Source organism: Pristis pectinata, chromosome 2 (assembly GCF_009764475.1).
Source record: "Pristis pectinata isolate sPriPec2 chromosome 2, sPriPec2.1.pri, whole genome shotgun sequence".
NCBI classification, from domain to species: Eukaryota; Metazoa; Chordata; class Chondrichthyes; order Rhinopristiformes; family Pristidae; genus Pristis; species Pristis pectinata.
Window position 1 is genome coordinate 25,116,897 of NC_067406.1, and position 24,027 is coordinate 25,140,923.

The 24,027-nt window shown below is 41.3% G+C and overlaps 1 protein-coding gene across 3 annotated transcripts in view; it reads right to left on the reverse strand.

Annotated features, from left to right (window-relative positions):
- The window catches only part of LOC127585021 (zinc finger and BTB domain-containing protein 7C), a 155,717-nt gene that overhangs the window by 50,868 nt on the left and 80,822 nt on the right, over positions 1-24,027 (reverse strand). The window contains exons 2-4 of one of the 3 annotated variants that reach the window (XM_052042142.1): positions 23,430-23,550; positions 9,940-10,092; positions 4,104-6,143 (exon numbers count right to left, since the gene is read on the reverse strand). In XM_052042142.1, the coding sequence (XP_051898102.1) occupies positions 4,104-4,360 (257 nt within the window). In that variant the 5' untranslated portion in view covers positions 4,361-6,143; positions 9,940-10,092; positions 23,430-23,550. The remainder of the gene's footprint in view (positions 1-4,103; positions 6,144-9,939; positions 10,093-23,429; positions 23,551-24,027) is intronic. The other 2 variants (XM_052042151.1, XM_052042160.1) reach the window with 2 other exon arrangements.

A 24,027-nucleotide genomic window follows, 5' to 3' on the forward strand; every position in this document is an offset into this window, starting at 1 on the left:
TTAAAAGTACACACAAAATCAGGTACTAAATCAGTTAGAAGTAACTAGAGTCTACAAAACACACAAGAAGTAAAATCTATTAATTCTGTTGATTTGTTCAAGTATTTGTTTTAAACCGTACACATTGATTGCATATCCACATTTGCCAAAGGCAAAACAAAACAATAACATGGAATAAATCCAACTCTATGAACTCTGACTGAATAGATTGTGAAGCATAAAAACTGAGATGAGTTTTGATAACATGTGTCTCCAGATTGATATATCAACAAAACGATTAAAATACACCCAGTTCAGAACATTGTCTGAAACATACTAAAGAGAATCATTGTAGAATAAAATTATAGACTAACAAAATAATCCAGTGAGTCGTTAATTTGATCATCTTTAACTTGGACTATAATAGGCTCATTAATTCCTTTAATTATCTGAGGGAAGCTAACAAGGGTGAACTTGGACTTTGGCAAATCTGCAGCCTGTATTGCTATGTTGAAGTTAAGGCAAAATAAGATTATGCATGGTGGAAAACAAGATGCTGTTTTGTATTTGCACAGTTTTCGGCAATGCTGCAGATCACTCTTACTCCCAAACCTTCCAAGAGGCCTGTACTAAATGAGTTGATTACAGCTGGGACATCAATTCAAAAGGAGGCAAGATTATTATAGATGAAAAGACCACTTAAGCCATAGTAGCATATAAAAATTAGGCCATCTACTAACTATCATGTCATCTAAATACCTTTATGTATTTTCGGATTTTGTTTCACTGTCTTAAAGAATAATCTAAACGTGGATCAACTCCATTCTGAACTATTCATTCATTAATACTCACATTATATAATGAGCTGGAAATTCCTTTGGGCCCATTTATTGACATGATTTGACCACCTCCAACAGAACATGCACCCTAAATTGAAGATCAAGGTCTAAATTGGACATTAGGCTTAATTAGAATTACTGTAGTGAGAACACAGTGCTTTCAGAGATATCTTTTACATTATCAATGGATTAATTTCATGCAACATGCCCTGGCAGCATTAATCTGAAGGCCTTGAAGGATAAGAATAACAATGGAAATGGCTGTAATCACATTCCTCAGCAGAATGCTATACAGTCCTAACTAGAACAGCTGCTTGTCCACAATTTAAATTGTTCATTAAACAAAAATGTCTATCATTTTGTTGGGCCAAATCCGCATATTATTAACAAGACCCAGAATCTACACTGCTCAGGGTAGCCCAATTTTTCAACAGGGCCAATAGCATAAGCAAAGTGTTTACTTTCGGCAACTTTTCCAGACACCAGAAGAATGGCCACACCTAATACTGGGTGCCCCGGGGCACAAGACCATCTCCCAAAAATGATCTGCTGTTAAGCCCATTTTGCAAGAATGAAAGAAGCCAAATGATATCCAAATTCTACAACAAAGGTATTGATTTGGATTCATATTTTCTTGGCCATTTAATCTCTCACATTACTTATGAGGGTCAATTGCAGTTGCTTCCTTTCAAAGGTATGGAATCCAGGTTGTTACTGCTCTGCCCATATACAGATTTTTTTTTTAAATTTCCTTTCTCCTTCTTGAAACCATAATAATATAAGAAACAATTGACAGAAGACCAATTGGCTCCCTGTTCCTGCTCTGCCATTTAATAAGATCATGGCTGATCCAATCTTATCCTCAGCCTTCCCACATTCTTTCCATCCCTCTCAAATCCCTTGTAGCTCAGATATATGTCAATCTCTGTCTTGAATATAAATCAATTTCTCTGGCTCCACAACTCTCTGAGTAAAGAATTCCAAATATTCAAGATGCTTTGAGAGGAGAAATTCCTCCTCAGCTCCATTTTAAATGGACAACCCCTTGTTGAGGAAATATAAACCCTAATTCCACACTTCCTTGGGGGAAACATTGTCTTAGAATCCACCTTGTCAATCCCCCTTAGAATGTTTCAGTAAGTCAACTCTCATTCTTCTAAATCCCATGTATAAGCTCTTTACATGTGAACCCTTTCATCAGAATCAACAATCCAAGTATATCGTTCCTTAACTATGAAGGTCAAACTGTATGCAATACTCCAGGTGCAGTCTTACCACCATCCTATAAAGTTGCATAAGAACTTTGATAAAAACTTATATTCCAAACCAGAGTGGGACTTATACTATGAATGGTAGGGTACTGGGGAGTATAATGGAACAGAGGGACTTAGGAATATAAGTGCATAGTTCATTGAAAGCAGCATCACAGGTAGACAGGATGGTGAAAAAGGCATTTAGCACATAGGCCTTCATCAGTCAAAGCATTGAGTATAGGAGTAGGGACATTATGTTGCAGTTGTATAAGTCGTTGGTGAAGCTACACTTGGAGTACTGTGTACAGTTTTGGTCACCCAGTTACAGGAAAGAAGTGGTTAAATTCGAAAGAGTGCAGAAAAGATTTACAAGGATGTTGCCAGGACTAGAGGGCCTGTGTTATAGGGAGAGGTTGGTAGGGTTAGATCTTTATTCCTTGGAGAATGAGGGGCAAACTTACAGAAATGTTTAAAGTTGTGAGGGGCATAGATAAGGTGGACGGTAATAGTCTTTTTCCCAGGGTAGGGGAATCCAAAACTAGGGGCATAGATTTAGGGTGAGAGGGGAAAGATTTGAAAGGGACCTGAGGGAAAGTTTTTCACACAGAGGGTGGTGAATGTATGGAATGAGCTGCCAGAGGAAGTGGTTGAAGCAGGTACAAATATTTTCATTTAATAACACTTATCATTTAAGAAGCAGTGGATAGGTACATGGAGTGGAGGGGCCTGGAGGGATATGGGATGAACACAGGAAATTGGGACTAGCTAGGTGGACAATGTGGTGGGCATTGATTAATGCTGTATTGCTCTATGATTCTATACACTTTGCAATAAAGACCAAGATTCCATTAGCCTCCCTATATAGTTCCTGTACCTGCATGCTATTCTTCTGCACTAGGGCCTCCAGATCCCTTTGTACAGGAGTGTTTTGTAGTCTTGCTTCATTTAAATGTACTGTATCTTCTAACTTGTCCAATAATAATCCATTGCCTCCTATTCTTTAACTGTCACTCACTATTGCTCTATTATGTTTGTCAAACATCTTTCTCCTATTTACCTTTGTTAGCTTTATCCTCATTGGGTCAAAATTAAGTTTAAACTCAGCCCATTATACAGCAAAGTATTTACATGAATAATCAGTTTGCCAAATATTATTCAATTAATAACTCTCTTTATTAATTTAAATTCTCTCAGGTTCGGCATCAAGCTAACAAAAACATACCAAGTGCTTACCAGAAGTAATACAATAGATATAGTGAAACTGACAAAACTTGATAAAAAGGACTTTGCTGCCTTAAAAATTAAATGCATACTTTATGTGATTGAAAATTGATTTTTTTCTTCAGTGAATAATGATCATTTCCAGGTCATTTCATGCAACTCTGGCAATTTAACCAGACTCTCCTGGAGCCCAGTCATTCTTGAGGTTCCTGAAACTGTTTCTGCTTCAGGATCTAATGTAATGACATAGCTCTTTATGCAATGCTCCTTTTGGAACAGTGCAGAGAACTTGGACTATATTGTCCTAGGGATATCCATTGTTGCCCACTTCCTAGGAAAATAGGTTTTCCCAACCCTGTGCCAGTCAAGGGCCTCTTGTTAGTCAAATCCCATACATAATTTTACTTGTTCTAGTCCCCACTCCAAATGCACTTATAGCCACCAACTACCTATTGTTGAGGTGCCTGACTGCCTGACTCCACAATCCCTGGAGGCCAAGGCTCCAGTCTCCTGAACTTCCCAACCCTGCCATTTTGCAAGTCCTGGCTCAAATCTCTTGTACTCCCAATCTTCTGATGCCATGATCTGTTGAGGCCTCTAACAGAGGCCTCTATCTCCAACCACTAGCCCCTCTTCCTGTCACTTACCTCAAGCCCAGAACGTGACCAAACCCTCCCTCCTCCACAAACATCCCTATGCATACAAAATAAGTTGTTGGCCTCCCGAAGCAATACACATTTCATATGTCTTTTGCATGTACCAGAGTATCTTGGCCCATATTGTTTAAGAAGGACCTAAATTTTCTTCTGACCTTATGACTGAAGGAAGGCATGATTCCAACCAGTGGAGAGTTTTCCTCCTGATTTCCATTGATTCCAGTTTAGCTAGGGCTCCTTGATGCCACAGTTGATCAAATGTTGCCTTGATGTCAAGGGCAGTTACTCTCACCTCACCTCTGGAGCTCAGCTCTTTTGTCCATGTTTGGACCAAGGCTGTAATAAGGTCAGGAGCTGAATGGCTTCGGTGGAACCCATACTGAGTTTCGGTGAGCAGGTTGTTGCTGAGCATTGCTGCTTGATAGCACTACTGATCATCTCCTTCCGTCACTTTGCTGATCATTGAGAGTAGACTAATGGGGAGGTACTTAGCCAGATTGGATTTGTCCTACTTATTGTGGAGAGGACATACCCAGGCAATTTTCCACATTGTCAGGTAGGCGTCAGTGTGGTAGCTGTACTGGAACAGCTTGGTCAAAGGCGCCATAAGTTCTAGAGCACAAGTCTTCAGTACTATTGTCGAAATATTCTCAGCGTCTATAGTCTTTTCTGTATCCAATGCCTTTAACTGCTTCTTGATATCATGTGGAGTGAATCGAATTGGCTGAAGAGCAGCATTTATCATGCTCAGGACCACTGAGGGAGGCTGAGATGAATCATCCACTCAGCACTTGCTGAAGATTCTTGCAAACACTTCAGCTTTCTCATTTGCACATGTGCTGGGCTCCCTCATTGTTGAGAATGGGGATATTTGTGTAACACACTTCATAATAATGAAAGCCTTTTCAGTATGTTCAAGAAATAAGTGAGGAGTTCAATGAAACACTCTCCACTTGCCTGGATGAGCACAACTTCAACAACACCCCAGAAGCTCTACCTCACTTGGCAGCCCATTTGATTAGCAACCCATCCACTTAAATATTCATTCTTTTCACCACCAACACATCATAGTTGAAATGTGAACACTGAACAAAATGCACTGCAGTTACCTGTGTAGGGTGATCTGACAGCACAGTACCCGAAACCCAGATCCTCTTTCACAAAGTGGACAAGGGCAAGAAATGAAGGAAATTCCCTGTCCAGCAGCATTGTGGGAAGACCTTCACCAGAAGGACTGCAGCAATCCCATCTTCTCAAGAGTTGTTAAGAATGGGGAATAAATTCTGGCTTCCCAGTGACACCCACAAATTGAAATAAAAAATCCCAGAATCTCTAACATATTAGCTTTAGCAAGTTAGTACTGTTCTTAAATGATTAAATGCAGATTTTTATAATGTTTGCTTTGAATTCTTGAATCCTGTCCAAAACAATCCTCACATTAGATGCTACAATTATCACGTTGTTACTGGTCTAGCAGGAAATGGGAAAAAAATGAGCCGGAACTGCCACCTGGGTTGATTATCAAGATAGCACTTTTGACAGTGCACCATTCTCAGCAAAGAAATGTTGTGCTTAGTCTCCAGACAGAAAATTGAAGCCAGAAGGTTTGAACACAGAGGCAAGACTCCTATCTTAGGCAATGCCTCAAGTTCAAAACTTACTTGCTTCCAGTCCAATTCTGTAGGACATGAGATGTATGATGAGGGCAATATGGGATCCACAGATACTACAACAGATGGGGAAGGAAGTGCGTGAGGGAAGGGCAGGTAGGCAAATTACTGAGATGCTGTATTCCATTTGCCATTTATTCTGTGTTCCTGTCTTGGTGCATGTCCTCGAGGTTCTCAGTGCCATCTTGAATGGCTCCTTCTCCACTTTCAGCAGTCATAGGCCAAAGATTCCTAGGAATGGGTGAGAACATTGTCTTGTTTCAAGGAGGCTTTGCGCAGAATCTTGAATCTGTCTAGCTTGAACTCTCAGAATAGAATGTCTGCTTTGGAAGTCTAATTTCATGCAAGTGAAAGGCATGGTCTGCCCAGTGGAGCCGACTGAATATAATTCAGGCCTAAGTACCAGAGATGCTGGCCTGGGAAAGGATGCTGATTGGTTTGTTCATCTTTCCAGTGGTTTGGAGGATTTTGTTTCAGTTGCTCCTTTGGGCTGGCCATTTTATTCACAGGCCTGACACAGGGCTCCTGAAACAGACAAGAGCAAGCTGTTACAGGAAAAAATTACCTGGTGGACAGAGGAAGATGTTCTCAAAGCTTCTTGCAAAAATGCAGTGACTGCTGGGAATCCTGACCCATGACTGCTAGAGTGGAGAAGAAGCATTTGGGATGGTACTGAGAACCTAGATTGCATGTGCCATGAGAATAATCAGTGGAATGTGCACACCATCTCACAAGCTACCCACATGCCTGCCCCATCTGTGGTAGAGTCTGTAGGACCCACATCTGCCTTACCAGTCACCTCAGAACCTCAGCACTGGTGTGGAAGCAAGTCATTCTCAATCCTGAGGGGCCACCTAAGAAAAGAAATTAGCTCCTGGATTTCCCAGTCATTCTTATCAAACTGGTTCTTTCTAGTAGAGAAGCCGAAAAGTTCTTCACGGATAGACTACAGGACAGTCCAGATGTTGTGACAATCCTGATGTTGTGACAATCCTGGGGCTCTTATTGGTTGGGAGTTCTGCTGGCTGGTTCAGAAGCTAGAATGCTGCCATTGAAATCTATATGACATCTTTCATAGGAAAACATATAGAGTTCTGCAGTGACGTTACTGCATTTCCTTCCCCAAGAAGTTTGAAAAAAGTTCTGACTTTCTAATGCATAAATATCATGCTGAATATGATGCTCATCTATACAGACTGTGATGCAAAAGTGAAATGGGAAGTGAAATTTAAACCTGCAAATTTTCTCCCCTATCACTACAGAAAAACAAGTGAATCCACAATCAATCCATGATAACAGTCATCAATGCTGAAGCAATGCTCGCTTGCAACTAAATGTAATAGTCACTTGGTTTCAGCAGAACTGGAAAATCATACCATTCCTTAAAAAAATACAGTTTATGTTTTATGTTACATATTATACAATCAGAGCAGTGCAGTTTAATCGTAAAAGGAATGTACTTTCCACTGAATAACTGAAAACTGAGACAGGAAGTATTATTACATTTGAGGAAAAAAATCCAACTAGCTGGGATATTCATTTACAGAGAATGCTTTTATATCAATATAATGTGTCAAAATACAAAAATGCATGTATGGTATGGAAGCCCATCATCACCTTCTCAGGGACAATTGAACTCATCAGACTTACACAACTCTGAAAGAGATGGACAGGATTGATGCTGATATAGACTGTGGAACTGATAGGGAAGAGAATCCAGTACTGGGACACAGTTTCAGGTATAGGGGTTGGAACCAAGACAACAAGAAATTCTTTACTGTAGTGTTATGAATCTTTGTAATAAAAACAGAAAATGCCGGAAAAACAGCAGGTTACACAGCATCTGTGGAAGAAGAAACACTTAAAGCTTCAGGTCTGCAACTCTTCATCAGAACAGAGAAGAGAAACAAGCTAGTCCAAATAGCAGAGAAGATAAGGGCAATGCATAGAACAAAGGGAATTTCTCTAATAGGGAGAAATGACTTAGCCCTTAAGGGGCAGTTAAGCTCCTTTATCTATGCAATGTGTTGTTTATGTCCTGGCCTACTAGGTCATGCCTGGCATGGCAGACTATACAAATGAAAGAAAAAGGGAAAAAAGAGGGATGGTGGGCAACAATGGCCACTCGATAAAAACTGAAAGAAAGAGTTAGCTAAAGTAGGAGAATTCAATATTGAATCCTCATCAGGCTGCAACATGCCCAGATGAAAGATGAGGAATTGTTCTTGCATTGGGTCTCATTCTAACAGTGTAGAAAGCTATGGATAGAAAGGTCAGGGTGGGAGTGAAATGGTGAGTTAGACTGGTAATGAAAGTCAGGGGTGATGGATGAATGGGAGTTGATACTAGTTAGGACTTAAGCAGCAGAATTTTGGATGACCTTAAATTAATGGAAAATGTAATATAGGAAGCTAGTGTGCTAGAATTATCAAGTCAAGAGATAACAAAGGCATGGATGAAGGCTTCACCAGCAGATACATTTGAAGCAGAGGCAGAGTCTGAGATTGAAGCAGAGTTGGAAAAAAGTGGTCTTAGTTAAGGCACAGTTATAAAGTCTGAGCCTCAAATTGGGGCTTCTAAGGTCAATGATCTGCCACGGTGTCATGTGCTGCGACAGAGCCTTCGAATTTTAAAACCCGCAGATATAACTGTAACCTTGCCCTGAAATTACAAGATTCGAAATCATTTTAAATCTGAATAGACTTGCAGTCATTTCAGCACTAGTCCTGCATGCCAAATGTGGATCAAGTTATTTTTCAGCCTGCAATTCCATTGTGGTAACAGGCGTATGCTTGCAAGCACTTTAAGGATGCAGTCTTTGGCAAACTAACTGAGAAATCTCAGGGCTGTATCTGAGAGTACAACTCCCAGTCACTCCTCTGCTGTCAGATTCCTTTTTACTAACTCAGGGAATGTGGGTGTTGCTGGCAAAGCAAGCATCTATTGCATTCAGATTCACAAATGTAAGAATTTTTGAAGCAAATTAGTTGCACTAGCAGTGAATGCAATAAGAAAAGACACCCTAAAAACTGCTGTGCGACAGGCACACATCATTGAAATGAAACAGTGTTTGAATACTGATTTTCTTTTGAAATTTGAACATTTATTAACTGCCAAAAATAATTTTTTGTGAAAGAACACAATTGGACCAGACAACATTTTTTGTTTATTTCTTTTTACAAGGCTCAATTCTATTCAGTTCTTTCTCTACTCATCAGTTTCAAACAACAATCCATCTCACAGATAAATAGCTGAATTTATTGTTGCCTACTCTGGTTCAATCTCACTACGTTATAGACTAACAAATGCTTACAGAGGGTGCCAGTTCACCATCTCCCCTAAAAAGACAATTGGAAGATAGCAGAATATATAGACAGCATACATATCCCCCATTCCCTACCCTCCTTGCAGCTTAACAAGCTTCTTTTCTGACAAACAGTCTTTGACTTGAAACGTTAATTCTGCTTGTCTTCCCACAGACGAGGCCTGACCTGCTGAATATTTCTAGTATCATCCATTTTTACTGTAGATTTCCAGCATCTGCAGTTTTTGTTTTGATTTTCACACTGTTACTACTGTCTTTGCAGATAAGCAGTTTTACTTATTAGTATAATCGAGCAGTGACAAGCAGTTTGTATTCACTCTTACATATAAATATTTTAACCTAGAGATAGATTAGAAATGTATTCCCACCACACCCCTCTCATCCAACAAATTCCTGGCAATGAACTGAAGTGGCAGCCTAAATAAAGCTGTAAAGCCAATTAATTTCAAGAAACTGCTTTGCAATGTACAGATGCAACAAGCAAGAAATTGGATTGAATAGAATTTGTTTTTCAGGTGCTTATAATGCAAGATGCAATTATACCTGGAGAGGTTGGCACAATGGAGTGTTTGCAGGTGAAATTGCACTGATTGCAAAACTGAAATGGGCACTCCTCTGCACAAACCATTTTAGCATGCCTAAACTTTTGCTAACATCAGGCATGCACCTTGTATGATCGCAGGGAGGCATGAATGGGCAAGAACATGGCAGACGGAATATAAGTTGGAAAAGTATGAGGAAAAATCAAAATGCACAATATTTTTGAAATGGTGAGAGTTTGAAAATGTTGGTGCTCAGAGGGTTGTGTGCGTCCTTGTTTTCAGACATTCCCTTCGTTCTTGCCTTCCCTTCCCCATCTCTGTTGAAAGATAGCTTCAATTATGAGCTGTGCTTGAAGCACCCTTATGGTGATGCAGCAGCATATATGTCACTGTCCACTGTTGATCAAATCAAAAGAGTTGTATAATCATAATGGAAAATTGCTCGTGAGCATACCTGACAGATTTCATATTGCCTTTGGTCATGAGGTGGTTTAGGCAACTGTGTCCCCTCTGCCCATAATGGTTTTCTGCAGCCTGGTGAGGTGCTGAACTCACAAGGGCCCCGGCCTGAGCAGGTGACCTCCCTCCTGTTCCTTACTGCCTTCGCCTGAAAGGAGAATGCAAAGGATGTTGAATGAGCTTTTCATTATGCTAACTTTGTGGGCTTGATCTCTTTATGAGGATGAAAGAGGTTAAATGTCAATAGTAGGTTGAGAATGAGGGAGAGGGAGAGGTTTGTGGGGAGTATGTATGGATAATAGTTTGTGTGAGTGTATGCCAGTGTGTCTGCATAAGAAAGCAGTATTTTTAGTGGAATAATCCTTGCTAGATCATGAGATATCTTTTGTGTGGCCACAAACAAGACTCCAGGATGGTATGTTGAATCCTGGGAGCCAGGGTCAAGGATCTCTCCAAGCAACTGCAGAACATTCTCAGGGAGAGGGTGAACAGCCAGAGGTCACTATACACATTGGTACCAATGACATACGTAGAAAAAGGGATGAGGTCCTGTAGAGTGAATACAAGGAATTAGGCAGAAGGTAAAGAGTAGGACCTTAAGGGTGTAATCTTTGGATTACACCCAGTGCCATGCACGTGAGGGTATGAAGCTGAGGATAAAGCACATGAATGCGTGGCTGAGGAGCTGGTGCAGGAGAGACAGATTCAGGTTCTTGGACCATTGGGATCTCTTCTGGGGCAGAGGTGACCTGTACAAGAAGGATGGGTTACACCTGAACTGGAGGGGAACTAATATCCGGGTGGGGAGATTTGCTAGAGCTGCTTGGGAGGATTTAAACTAGTCTGACAGGAGGTCGGACCCAAAATAATAGTGTGGCAGATGAGAAAGTTAAGGCAAATTAGAAGTTATAGCAAGCAGGTCCTGTAGGCCGGACAGACAGGGGCAGGGCAGGGAGTGAGGAAGGTATGATACGCCAAACTGCATTTATTTTAATGTAAGAAGCCTGACAGGTAAGGCAGGTGAACTCAGAGCATGGATAGGCACATGGGATTGTGATACACAGAAACATGCAAATACAGAAACATAGTGTAGGGATGGGCAGAGAGAAACAAAGGACTGCAGATGCTGGAACCTAGATGAAAAACACGATAATGCTGGAGGAACTCAGCAGGCCAGACAGCATCCATGGAGAAAAGCAGTTGGTCAATGTTTTGGGTCAGGGATGGGCAGGACTGGTAGCTCAATTTTCTAGGGTATAGATGCCACAGGCGTGATAGAGAAGGAGTTAAGAGAAGAGGGGGAGTTGCAATTTTGATTAGGGAGAACATTATGGAAGTACATAGAGAGGGTATTCCTGGGGGAATGCCCAATGAGGCTATATGGCTAGAACATAGAACAAATAAGAAGGGGATGATCATTTCGATGGGATTGTACTATAGGCCCCCTAAGAGCCAGCAGGAATTAGAGGAGTAAATATGCAGGGAGATCACATATAGGTGTAGGAATAATAGGGTTGTAAAAGTAGATGATTTTAACTTCCCTAATATTGACTGGAACTGCCATAATGCTAAGGAATTAGATGGGGCAGAATTTGCTCAGTGTGTTCAGGAAAGTTTTCTCAAGTAATATGTAGGTAGCCCTACTAGAGCGGGGACAACATTCAACTTCCTCTTGGGAAATGAGGCTGGGCAAGTGGCTAATGTGTCAGTGGTGGAGCACTTTGGATTAGTGACCATAATTCTATTAGTTTTAAGATAGTTATCAATAAATATATGACTGGTCCATAAGTTAAAATTCTAAACTGGGGCAAAGTTAATTTTGATGGCAATAAGACAGGAACTTAAAAAAGAAGTGGACTATGGCACGCTTGCCTTCATTGGTCAGGACATTGAGTATAGGAGTTGGGACATCATATTACAGCTGTGCAAGACGTTGGTGAGATTGCAGTATCGCTGCAGTTCTGTTTGCCTTACCATACGGAAGATGTGATTGGGGGTGCAGCAAGGATACTGCGGGTACTTCAATGAATAGTGTTCCTGTCTCTGAGTTAGAAATTAACAGCTTCATGTCTCACTCCAGGGATTGGAAGTGGCTGTCAGCAGGTAAAGGAACATCTGGCAAGTGGTAGGTTCTTTAAAGTGAGAAAGGGAGAGTTCAGGGCCAACATGTTCCTCTTAGAGTGAAGGGCAAGGCTGGCAGGATTGGGGAACCCTGATAGAGGAGGGATATTGAGGCTCTGGTCTGGAAAAAGGAGGCATATGTCAGATACAGGTAGCTGTGATCAAGTGAGTCCCTTGAGGAGTACAAGGGATGTAAGAGTACACTTAAGAAGGAAATCAGGAGGGCAAAAAGGGGATACGAGGTATCCTTGGCAGATAAGGCAAAGGAGAACCCTAAGAGATTATGTAAATATATTATGAGAAAAAGGGTAGCTAGGGAGAGAATAGGTCATCTGAAGGCTCAGTGTGGCTGTCTATGTGTGGAGCCACGGGAGATGGGCGAGGTCTTAAATGAATACTTCTCATCTGTATTTACCGTGGAGAAGGTCATGGAAGCTAGGGAATTCAGGGAATAGAATATGATGTCCTGAAACATATCTACATTACAAAAGAGGAGGTGCTGGTAGTCCTGAGGTATATAAAGGTGGATAAATTCCCAGGGCCTGATGAAGTGTATCCCAGGACATTATAAGAGCCAAGGGAAGTAATTGCTGGGGCATGGCAGAGATGTTGTATCTTCCTTAACCATGGGTGAGGTACTGGAAGACTGGAGGGTGGCCAGTATTGTGCCTTTATTTAAGAAGGGCTGCAAGGACAAGCTAGAGAACAACTGCCTGGTGAGCTTAAATCAGTGGTGGGAACATTACTGGAGGGGTTTCTGAGAGATAGGATTTATCTGCATTTGGAAAGGCAAAGACCGATTAGGGATAGTCAGCATGGCTTTGTGCATGGGAAATTGTGTCTCATGAATTTGATTGAGTTTTTTGAAGAGGTAACCAAGAGGATTGATAAGGGCAGAGCAGAAGGCCTAGACCATAGAACAATACAGCACAATACAGGTGCTTCGGCCCACCATGTTGTGCCGACCTTTAAACCACACCTAAGACTAACTAACCCCTTCCTCCCATATATCCCCCTATTTTAAATTCCTCCATATGCTTATCTAACAATCTCTTGAACTTGACCAACCTATCAGCCTCCATCACCACCCCAGGCAGCGCATTCCATGCACCAACCACCCTCTAGGTGAAAAACCTCCCTTTGATATCTCCCTTGAACTTCCCACCCATTACTTTAAAGCCATGCCCTCTTGTATTGAGCATTGGTGCCCTGGGAAAGAGGCGCTGGCTGTCCACTCTATCTATTCCTCTTAATATTTTGTATACCTCTATCATGTCTCCCCTCATCCTCCTTCTCTCCAATGAGTAAAGCCCTAGCTCCCTTAGTCTCTCCTCATAATCCATACTCTCTAATCCAGGCAACATCCTGGTAAATCTCCTCTGCACCCTTTCCAACGCTTCCACATCCTTCCTATAATGAAGCGACCAGAACTGGACACAGTACTCCAAGTGTGGTCTAACCAGAGTTTTGTAGAGCTGCATCATTACCTCGCGGCTCTTAAACTTGATCCCAAGACTTATGAAAGCTAACATCCAATAAGCTTTCTTAACTATCCTATCCACCTGTGAGGCAACTTTCAGTGATCTGTGGATATGAACCCCCAGATCCCTCTGCTCCTCCACATTCCCCAGAATCCTGCCATTAACCTTATACTCTGCCTTGGAGTTTGTCCTTCCAAAGTGTACTACCTCACACTTCTCCGGTTTGAACTCCATCTGCCACTTCTCAGCCCAGCTCTGCATCCTATCAATATCCCTCTGTAAGCTTCAATAGCCCTCCACACTATTCACAACACCACCGACCTTTGAGTCATCTGCAAACTTGCTAACCCACCCTTCCACCCCCTCATCCAAGTCATTAATAAATATCATGAAAAGTAGAGGTCCCAGAACCGATCCTTGTGGGACACCACTAGTCACAGCCTTCCAATTTGAATGCACTCCCTCCACCACTACCCTCTGTTTTTTACAGGCAAGCCAATTCTGAATCCACACAGCCAAGCCTCCCTGGATCCCTTGCCCTCTGACCTTCTGAAGAAGCCTACCATGTGGAACCTTATCAAACGCCTTACTAAAATCCATGTAGACCACATCTACTGCACTACCCTCATCAATCTTCCTGTTCACCTCCTCAAAGAACCCTATCAGGCTTGTGAGGCAAGGTCTTCCCTTCACAAAGCCATGCTGGCTGTCCCTAATCAGTCCATGATTCTCTAAATGCTCATAGATCCTACCTCTTAGAATCCTTTCTAACAGCTTGCCCACCACAGACATAAGGCTCACTGGTCTGTAATTCCCTGGACTATCCCTACTACCTTTTTTGAATAAAGGGACAACATTTGCCACCTTCCAATCCTCCGGTACCATTCCCGTGGACAACAAGGACTCAAGGATCCTAGCCAACGGTTCAGCAATCTCCTCCCTTGCCTTGCGAAGCAGCCTGGGGAATATTCCGTCAGGCCCTGGGGACTTATCTGTCCTAATATTTTCTAACAACTCCAACACATCCTCTCTCTTGATATCTACATGCTCTAGAACATTAACCTTACCAACATTGTCCTCAGCGTCATCAAGACCCCTCTCCTTGGTGAATACTGAAGAGAAGTATTCATTGAGAACCTCACCCACTTACACAGCTTCCAGGCACATCTTCCCACCTTTGTCTCTAATCGGACCTACCTTTACTCTCGTCATCCTTCTGCTCTTCACATACGAGAAAAAAGCCTTGGGATTCTCCTTAACGCTACTCGCCAAAGCCTTTTCATGTCCCCTTCTTGCTCTCCTCAGCCCCTTCTTAAGTTCCTTCCTTGCTACTCTATATTCCTCACGAGCCCTATCTGATCCTTGCTGCTTACACCTTACGTATGCTGCCTTCTTCTTCCTAACTAGTTGTTCCACCTCTGTCACCCATGGTTCCTTCACCCTGCCATTCTTTCTCTGCCTCACCAGGACAAATTTATCCCCAACATCCTGCAAGAGATCCCTGAACATCAGCCACATCTCCATAGTACATTTCCCTTCAAAAATGTCATCCCAATTGGATCCCAAATAGACAATTGGATACAAAATGGTTTGGTGGAAGGAGACAGAGGGTGGTAGTGGAGGGTTGTTTTTCAGATTGGAGGCCTGTGACCAGTGGTGTTGCCACAGGGATCGATGCTGGGTCCACTGTTGTTTGTTATATAAATTAACGATTTGGATGAGAATGTAGGTGGCATGACCAGTAAGTCTGCAGATGACACCAAAATTGGTGGTGTAGTGCACAGTGAAAAAGGTTGTCTCAGGTTACAACAACTGGGAAACTGGGCCAATGAATGGCAGATGGAAATTAACTCAGAGACGGGCAAAGTAATGCATTTGGGAAGTTAAACCAGGGCAGGACATAACACAGTGAGTAACAGGTCCCTGCAGAACAGAGAGACCTAGGGGCACAAGCACATGGTTTCCTGAAAGTGGCGACACAGAGAGACAGGGAGGTGAAGAAAGCATATGGCATGCTTGCCTTCATTGGTCAGGACATTGAGTGTAGGAGTTGGGACGTCATATTACAGCTGTGCAAGACTTTGGCGAGATTGCAGTGAGTATCACTGCAGTTCTGTTTGCCATACCATAGGAAGGATGTGATTGGCGGTGCAGCAAGGATGCTGCGGGGACTGGAGGGCTTGAGTTATAAGGGGGTAACTGGATAGACTGGCTCTGTTTTCCCTGGAATGAAGGAGACTGAGGGGTGACCTATTAGAAGCTTATAAAATCAGGAAAGGATAAAGTGGATGGTCACAATCTTTTTCCCAGCACAGGGGAGTCTAAAACTATAACGCATAGGTTTAAGGTGAGAGGGGAAAGATTTAAAAGGGGACTTGAAGGGCAAGTTTTTCCACACAGACGGTGATGGGTATGCCATGAACTGCCAGAGCAAGTGATAGAGGTGGGTACAATTACAATATTTAAAAGACATTTGGACAGGTACATGGATAAGAAAGATTTAGAGGAATATGGGCCAAACATAGGCAAATGGGACCAGCTCAGGTATGGACGAGTTGGGCTGAGGGGTCTGTTTCCATGGTGTATAATTCTATGGGTCTAATATAGCCCTCATGCTATCCTACATGTTGTAAGGTTGAATTTGCAGTACATCCACAGAAAGGCTGCTTCTGAACAGCATCTTTCTCCATCTCTTTTCACAGGTTACTGCACTGGTACTCACCACCTCGGCTGTTTACCACACATTTTAAATTCTACCATTTCATCTCATCTGCCCAGGCACAAAGTTAGAAAATACAATATCAACATTATAGTGGGATGCATTTGTATAATACCTTTTGCATCTTATGGACATCACAGATCATTTTACAATCAATGAAGTTCTTTTGAAGTCTACCCAGTACAGTAGTATGGGAAACATATCAGCCAATTTGCATACAGCAAGGTCCCCAAACGGCAATGTGATAGTAACCTGCTAATTTGTTTCAGTGATGTTGACTGAGGGAATAAGTATTAGCCAAGGTTCCTTTAAAGAAGTGACAAGGTATTTTTACATCTGCCTATGAGAGCTGACAAGACCTCCATTTAATGTCTTGCAAAATAAAAAGGGAGTTCCAACAATGCAGCTGTTACTGTTGCACTGACATGCCTGACTAGATTTTTGAGTTTGTCCCTGGAGTGGGACAAGAAGCTGTTACTTTCTAACTCAGAGACAGGAAGGCTACTCATTGAAGTACATTGAACACTTGATTAGAATATCCCTGGAATCCAAATACTTTTGAGATTTTTTTAAACTAGAGAGGTAGAAAGGGATCAAAGAAAAAACTCAGGATTTGCATTTAGTTCCATTGCATTTATTTCTGAAAAAAAACGTTTCCCTTATCATTAGCACAAAACTCACCTGACCAATGAAAATCAACAAAAAAAACTGCAGATGATGGAAATTTGAAATAAAAATGGAAAATGCTGGAAAAACTCAGGCAGTATCGGTAGAAAGAGAAACAGGGTTAATATTTCAGGTCCAAGACCCTTTGCTAAAACGAAGAAAAAGCAGGGTAGTTTCCAGCTGCAGAGAAGGTGGGGGAGGGATGGGTGGAACAAAGAGAATATCTCCGATAGGATGAGACCAAATGGGTTAATGTGGCACAGGTTATACTTCTGTGTCTGTGTTGTGTGTTGTTAATAACAGAGAAATAGAATCACCTTGCTGATTCTATTTTGAAGGGGCCCTGTTAAGAATATTTTCTTTAAATAAGTACAGTAACATCACATCAGAAACTGATAAAACAAATACAAAGCAATAAGTTCAAATGCCTTGATTTCTTTTCATTGGCGACTTACTCCTTCCAAGGAATTCTGCCTGGACATGAGCTGGGATGTAAAACAGACTCCTGCTACATTTCTCAATTAAAATCATAATTGACAGCCTAAGTAACCAATCCCAGATTATGTTGTGATATTCGGGGAATCACAAGATATAAGGTTAGTAAATGAAAGTGGTGATGAGATAAAAGATCAGCCATTATATTACTGAGGGTAGAGTAGGTGTGAGGGGTGGAATGGCCTACTCCTGCTGTTATTTCTTATGTTCTCCTGAGTTTGCATTGAGTTACATCAGTTCCAGGACAACACTAAGGATGAAAAAAAACCTCAGCAATCTTGCTGGTGAGACCAAACAGACCAAAAAGATTTTTTATTCCACCCATCCCTCTACAAAGCTTTCAAGGTCAGTAAGCATCAGACATGGATTTTACACTACCATACGTGGGGTAACTTTGAAGGGGATTGGTGTAAAACTAATGAACCTGAATTGGCAGCTTACTTGTAACTCTTACAATTTTAAGTTCCATCAAAGGCTATCAAGATTAAAATTGAGCGAGATAGGAAAGGAGCTGCCAATCCATTTCACACCATCACAAAATTATCCCCACTTCCTCTAAACTCAAGAAGGAAACATCATTTGGACAAAGAACAAGAAGACTTGATTCACATCCTCGCAAGTGTCACTGACTTCAAGAAGGAAGATCTAGTAAGAATAAAATCAAACCATGTCATTTTCAAATTATACTCAATTTAGCCTTTTTTTAGACTTGTGGTTTCAGAATTTTTGGAGGATCTTCAAAGGGGAAATGGTCTTGAGTGTGTTATTTTTAAATATGCCTTTATACAGTGTTCTGACTGATGGCCATGGCAAATACATGACCTTTATCATAATAAAAAATATTCTGTTAATATTATTTATAAATATACATTTTGAAGAGTGTCAAAGAATGGTGCTACTTTTGAGAGAAAAGATTTGTGAAGGTAGAGAGCATGACGATGTGTCTTCAGAATGCTGCCGGGAAAGGAAAAGGCAATAGTGATATTAGAATGCACAAAAATAGATAAGGTGGATTTAATTAAAAGGTCGTCAATCCTCAAAATAGAAAAGTCAGCCGGTTGCGATGGTCCTAGATTGCTGACAGCAGAAAGGGTGGAAACTGTGGATGGTCTAGCCACAATCTTCCAATACTCTTTGTGTAAGAGGAGGTGCCAAAAGGGCTGGAAGACCACAATTTGTCACACCCTGGTTTAAGAAATGCACAGGGATAAACTCAGGAACCATAAGGCTGAATTTATCCCTATGCATTTCTTAAACCAGGGTGGTGGTGGCAAAACCCTGAAAGACCACAATCAAAGACAAAATGAATTGACAAGTCAAAAAATATGGTCTGATAAATAAAAGTCAGCATGGTTTTTTGAAGGTTTTTGAAGACAAACCATGTTTGGCCTAACTTGATCAAGTCTGTTGATGAAATAACAGAGAGGTTTGATGAAGGTAGCTTTTGGCATATACAATACAGGAATAAAAGAATCATAAATTATAACAGGACATTACGTGGTGAACAATTTGTTAGATGACTGGGCTAGTGCCGGGGCTGGGGGGGGTGGTGTGTGGAAGTGGGGTGGTGGGGTGGTTGGTTGGGGTAGGGAGGGAGCTCAGTGGTATTCCCCAGAGCTTGTCAAGAAGATAACTGCTCTCTTTGATAATAAGTGATCTGCATCTGGGGATAAATGACAACACTTCAAAGTTTGCAGATGATATGAAATCCAAGTATCAAAATGATTAGCAGAATAACTGATTTCAGGGAAGATCTTGACAGACTGGTAAAATAAAGCAGGCAAAAGTTAAAGTTGCAAAGTGTGAAGTGATGCAGTTTGGTTCCAAGAATAAGGGACAGTAAATAAATGACAAGACGTAAAAGAGAATCAAGAGCAGAAAGACAAGGGGTTTTAAGTATACAAATTTTGAAGGTGGCAGATTAGAATGAAAAGGCTGCTTTTGAGGATTGTTTTACTAATAATTGTGTAGACAACAAATTCCAGAAGGCTGTTAAATGCTAACGCAACAATTATAAAGCCTCAGCTGCAATACTGTGTTCAATTCTGGCAGTACAGCTCAGTAAGGATGCAAAGTCCTTGGAGAGGGCGAAGGAGGCATTTACTGGAACTACACCAGAGATGAAGAACTTCAGTCATGTGAAAATTTTGGAGAAACTGGGGCTTTTGTTCTAAGGATCAAGAAGGCTATCAGGAGATTTGAAATGAGAGCTCGAAATCCTGAAAGGCTAAGATTCAGTGAAAAAGGAAAACTAGTGATCACAGATTTAAGGTCATTGGCAAAATAAGCAGAAGTGCAATGAGGTAATTGTATTGAAAAGCTGCAAATTGTGATATGGAATTCATGGCCCGAAGGTTGGTGGAAGCAGATTCAATAGTAGCATTCAAAAGCAAACAAAAGAAAATAATCCAAGGGGGAAAAGCTATACTTCAATGAACACAAGAAAATAAGAGCAGAAATAGACCACCTGGCCCTTCAAGCCCTTTCACAGATCTTCATAGCCCTGAAATCTATCATCGTTCAAAAATTTATCTAACCCCTGTTTAATTAGTTGCATTGACCGAGCCTCCACAACCCTTCAGGGTAGAAAATTCCAGAGAAAGACCAACCTCCTCAAGAAGAAATTCCTATGCACCTCAATTTTAAAACTCCACCCCCACTCACCTCCCCTACCTGGCATTACCTCCTCAGTCCACCAATTGCCTTGGAATTTTTTTTGGCACTCCCCTTCTCTCTATGCTGGCCATCTTGCATCTCCACTCTCAGGCCTGATGCCGCGTTTCGACCCGAAACATCGACAATTTCTTTCCCACAGATGCTGCTCAACCCGCTGAGTTCCTCCAGCAGATAGTTTGTTGCTCCAGATTCCAGCATCTGCAGTCTCTTGTGTCTCCATTGCAATTCCAAGGACTGGCCTACCAGTAGGAGCAGAAGGGGTACTCCAAGGATAGAAAACCCACTTTGAACTCAACCATCTCACTATAAGTGACAGTCTGGTCTGGCTGGCTGATAGGCAATGACAAGGACTCTAGCAGATTGCAGTCTTCCTGAGAAAGGAAAGCAGAATTGTGTTCCACTGAGCCACTGCCATTTCTTCAGGGGGGCACCTGAGCAATCCTTGCAATTGGCCGGAAGATAGAGCACTAGATCATTGCTAAAAACTCCTCTGAACATTGGTATCCAGAGCCATGAAGGAAGCAATTTGAGCTTACCTGACTGACATCTAAGCCTTCACCATACCATTCAAACATGGATTGCTTTTGCTTGTAGAACAATGGAAGCTAAGATATCAGCCGTCAGACTCTGCATCATGATTGACTTTGCTAGTGTTTAAATATAGTTAGCCATTATTTACAAGCTGAAAGGCTCTGTGTAGGGTTGGAACTGAACTTCTCCAAAAACCTTGACACTGCCTTCCTGGTTTTTGGCATGCCCTTTGTCCCTAAAAGTATACTAAGGGAATTAAGGGATTGAGGGAAACAGGGGATATGGGGATAGTGCTGGAAAATGATGCTGAGGTAGAAGATCAGCCTTGATCTTAATGAATAACAGAGCAGGCTTACTCCTGCTATTTCTTATGTTCCTATGAACTTAATTATTGTACATAAAACTTCTTCTGTAAATGAAAATTTTAAAAAACTGCAGATGCTGCAAATCTCAAACAAAACAGAAAAGGCTGGAAAAACTCTGCATGTAAGGCAGCATCTGTGGAAAGAGAAACAGCCAATGATTCAGGTCTGTGATCCCTTGTCAAAACTCGCCAGGACCTCTTTTGTAGGCTGCCCCAATAAAATCCTCATCTGAGTCCTCAGCAGTAGAAATCATTTGCCACCTCATCCTCCAAGGAGTTTATGTTGGCCTACATTTTCCCCCACCCTGGTTGCAGGCCAATACTGCCCTTAGATGTCAGTGATAAGAACACACTACGCACAGATCCCAACTGCATGGTGTCAGCATCTGACATAAGACTGTGTGTATCAGATCAAATAATGGATTGACTTCAATATTGCTCTCTTGCAGCTGAGCTACCAATGGCTTACTGGATAGGACTTCTTGACTATCTGAAAGGTGTGGTGATGGAGGGAGTGGAATTGGAGGTTAATAAGATATACATGCTTACATTATCTGCAGCGTGTATTCAGGAAGAGATTCTAGGATGACCTGAATTGGAATTTGTGAAGGAGCATTAGATGTGATCATATCACCTTCAATGGGGAAGTAGAATTTATGAAGAAGGATGATCCTCCCATCCACAATGGTCTTTGCATATCTGGACTCTGTAATGGATGCTGTAATGATGGTAGTACACTCTCCTCCAGAGGTTAAGTTGATGGTTCCACATCTGCCTCTGGTGCTTTGTTGTTGGTGCCAATTATGTGCAATTTCATCAACAACATGTCATGTAACGTGTTGGATAATGTGCCTGCTGTGGTTGAATAGCTGACAGAGTGTCCAAGTTGGGATATGTAGTTTTCAAGACTTGGTGCATCATTTGAACCTAGTGGGGCATTTGTGATTAGATGCCTGTTCTGCTTAATAGAAGTTGTTGATGGATGAGTTATGGCAAGGCATTGCTTTGGACCCTGTGTGCGGCTGGCATTGCATTTGATGGGATATAGAACTTGAAGGTGTATTCAGTAACCTTTGCCATGCATATGAGGCCACTGAATTTTTTTCAGTGTTGCTTCTATGCCCACTCAGCCTCACATTCATCTCAATTGCTGTGTCCTCTCAGTACAATTGGAAGCCGCCTTCTACCCTTGAAAACAGAGGACCCTCTCTCCTCCTCTATTATAAGATCAAGTATGGAACTATATTATTAAGCAAAATTTTGGATTTGTTGTACCATATTATGCACTGGTAAACTATATTCTGTGCAATGAATACACACTGTATCATTCAGCTATCACATGGCATGAAGTTGGAAGAATAAACACATTGTGAATCACAGATCTGAGTCTGCAAGTTTAATTAATAAACAATGCTCTGGAAAACAACAGGACATAAACCTAGACTTGTGACCTCTGGATGGGCATTCTCAGCTTCGAATGGCCATAGCTTCCAGCAAACTTTGGAATAATTTGCCACTGCTGCAAAGCAGTTCCCCATTAATCAGTACTGGCTACCTTAAAATTGATAACCAATCAAGAAATTAGGCCATGTGACGATACAATGAGGCAATAAAAAGTGTGTGGTTGTTGAAACCATAGTAATTAGGTTGGAGCACAAAATTTGTGTGTCCACTGCGCCTGATCAAATAGTACAAGGTAATCCTACATTGTGATGAAAACAGCCATAGACGAGAGCAGGGATTAATTGGCCTTTTCAGAGTTCCCAACCCAACACAGCAAACTGGCTTATCATATAAAATTTTCATTTGTTACTCACCACCATGTCTATTTAACATAACTTTGGACTGATTGTAAATAACATACTAAGATATTTCTTAAGGAGTTCCATTTTCAATATTTAGGTAGATTAAATTCATATCAATTGAAAAATGAAATTATGTGTGCACCAAAAACTCACAAACCATAACAGCCACCAGAAAAAAACTTGAAAGCCACCCAAATCTGACACCCAGATATTTACCAAATATGCCAGTTTTCAGACATTGAGGTATTTTGTTACATGTAGCACTAGCAAGGTGAACATTTGCTTGTTAAACATGATTGGTTCATTTTGATACATACAAAACCCAAGTTTGAATTTAAATTAAAATTTAATTAAAATATCTCCTTCCCCACTGCTAGAAATACATAGTTAACATTTTGATGCAATATTAACAGCAGGATTTGAGGAGGGTTGGGAATAAGATAAATGCAGGGCTTAGATGAAAATATCACAATAGCCGGAAGAGATCTGCAGGATTACAACTGGATGACAATACTGTTTGAAATGAGTCTGAATGTATCCCCACCCACCAGTGGTGCCAAATGGATTACATTTCATCAGTATCATAATTCCATCCAGTGGGGAATTCCAGTTACATTAACTCCCTACCTTTGTAGCCAGAGTCTGCTCTGCAGCTTTGGACATCAGCTTGTGAGGAGGGACGTACCACTATTGACATTGGAAGTTGACATTCCAGAAGATGTTACTGAGAAGATGCGAGATGGACAAGCTGTTAAAAAAATAAAGATTAGTGCATCATTAACCTTCTGTCCGTTTTGTGATGGTCAATAAATATTTTATTCAGGTACATTCACAAAACATGTCAAAGTTTCCATGTGCATGGCTCATAAGAACCTCACATGGTCAAGGGTAACTTAATCCACAGTGGCAGGTAAAGAATTATACTTGACATCAATATCTATTTGTTAAAGAAGAGAAAGAAATATTGGGCTAAGTTTCTATTTTAGTTCACGATCAACTAAATGTTTAAAAAAATACATAGTTTTGAGGATTATGAGAATTGAGAGGATAGATTCAGATTCATCTGTGATATTTCCCACAGTTCAACATTCTGCTGACACTTGCAGCTGACTTAAAAACCTGTTACTATTTTGTTGGCCATAACAGCTCTTTATCCTTTTAATCTCAATTCCTTTATCTTTCTCCATATCACTCCCGAATGTGCTGGATTCTGTCCCCTCACTGG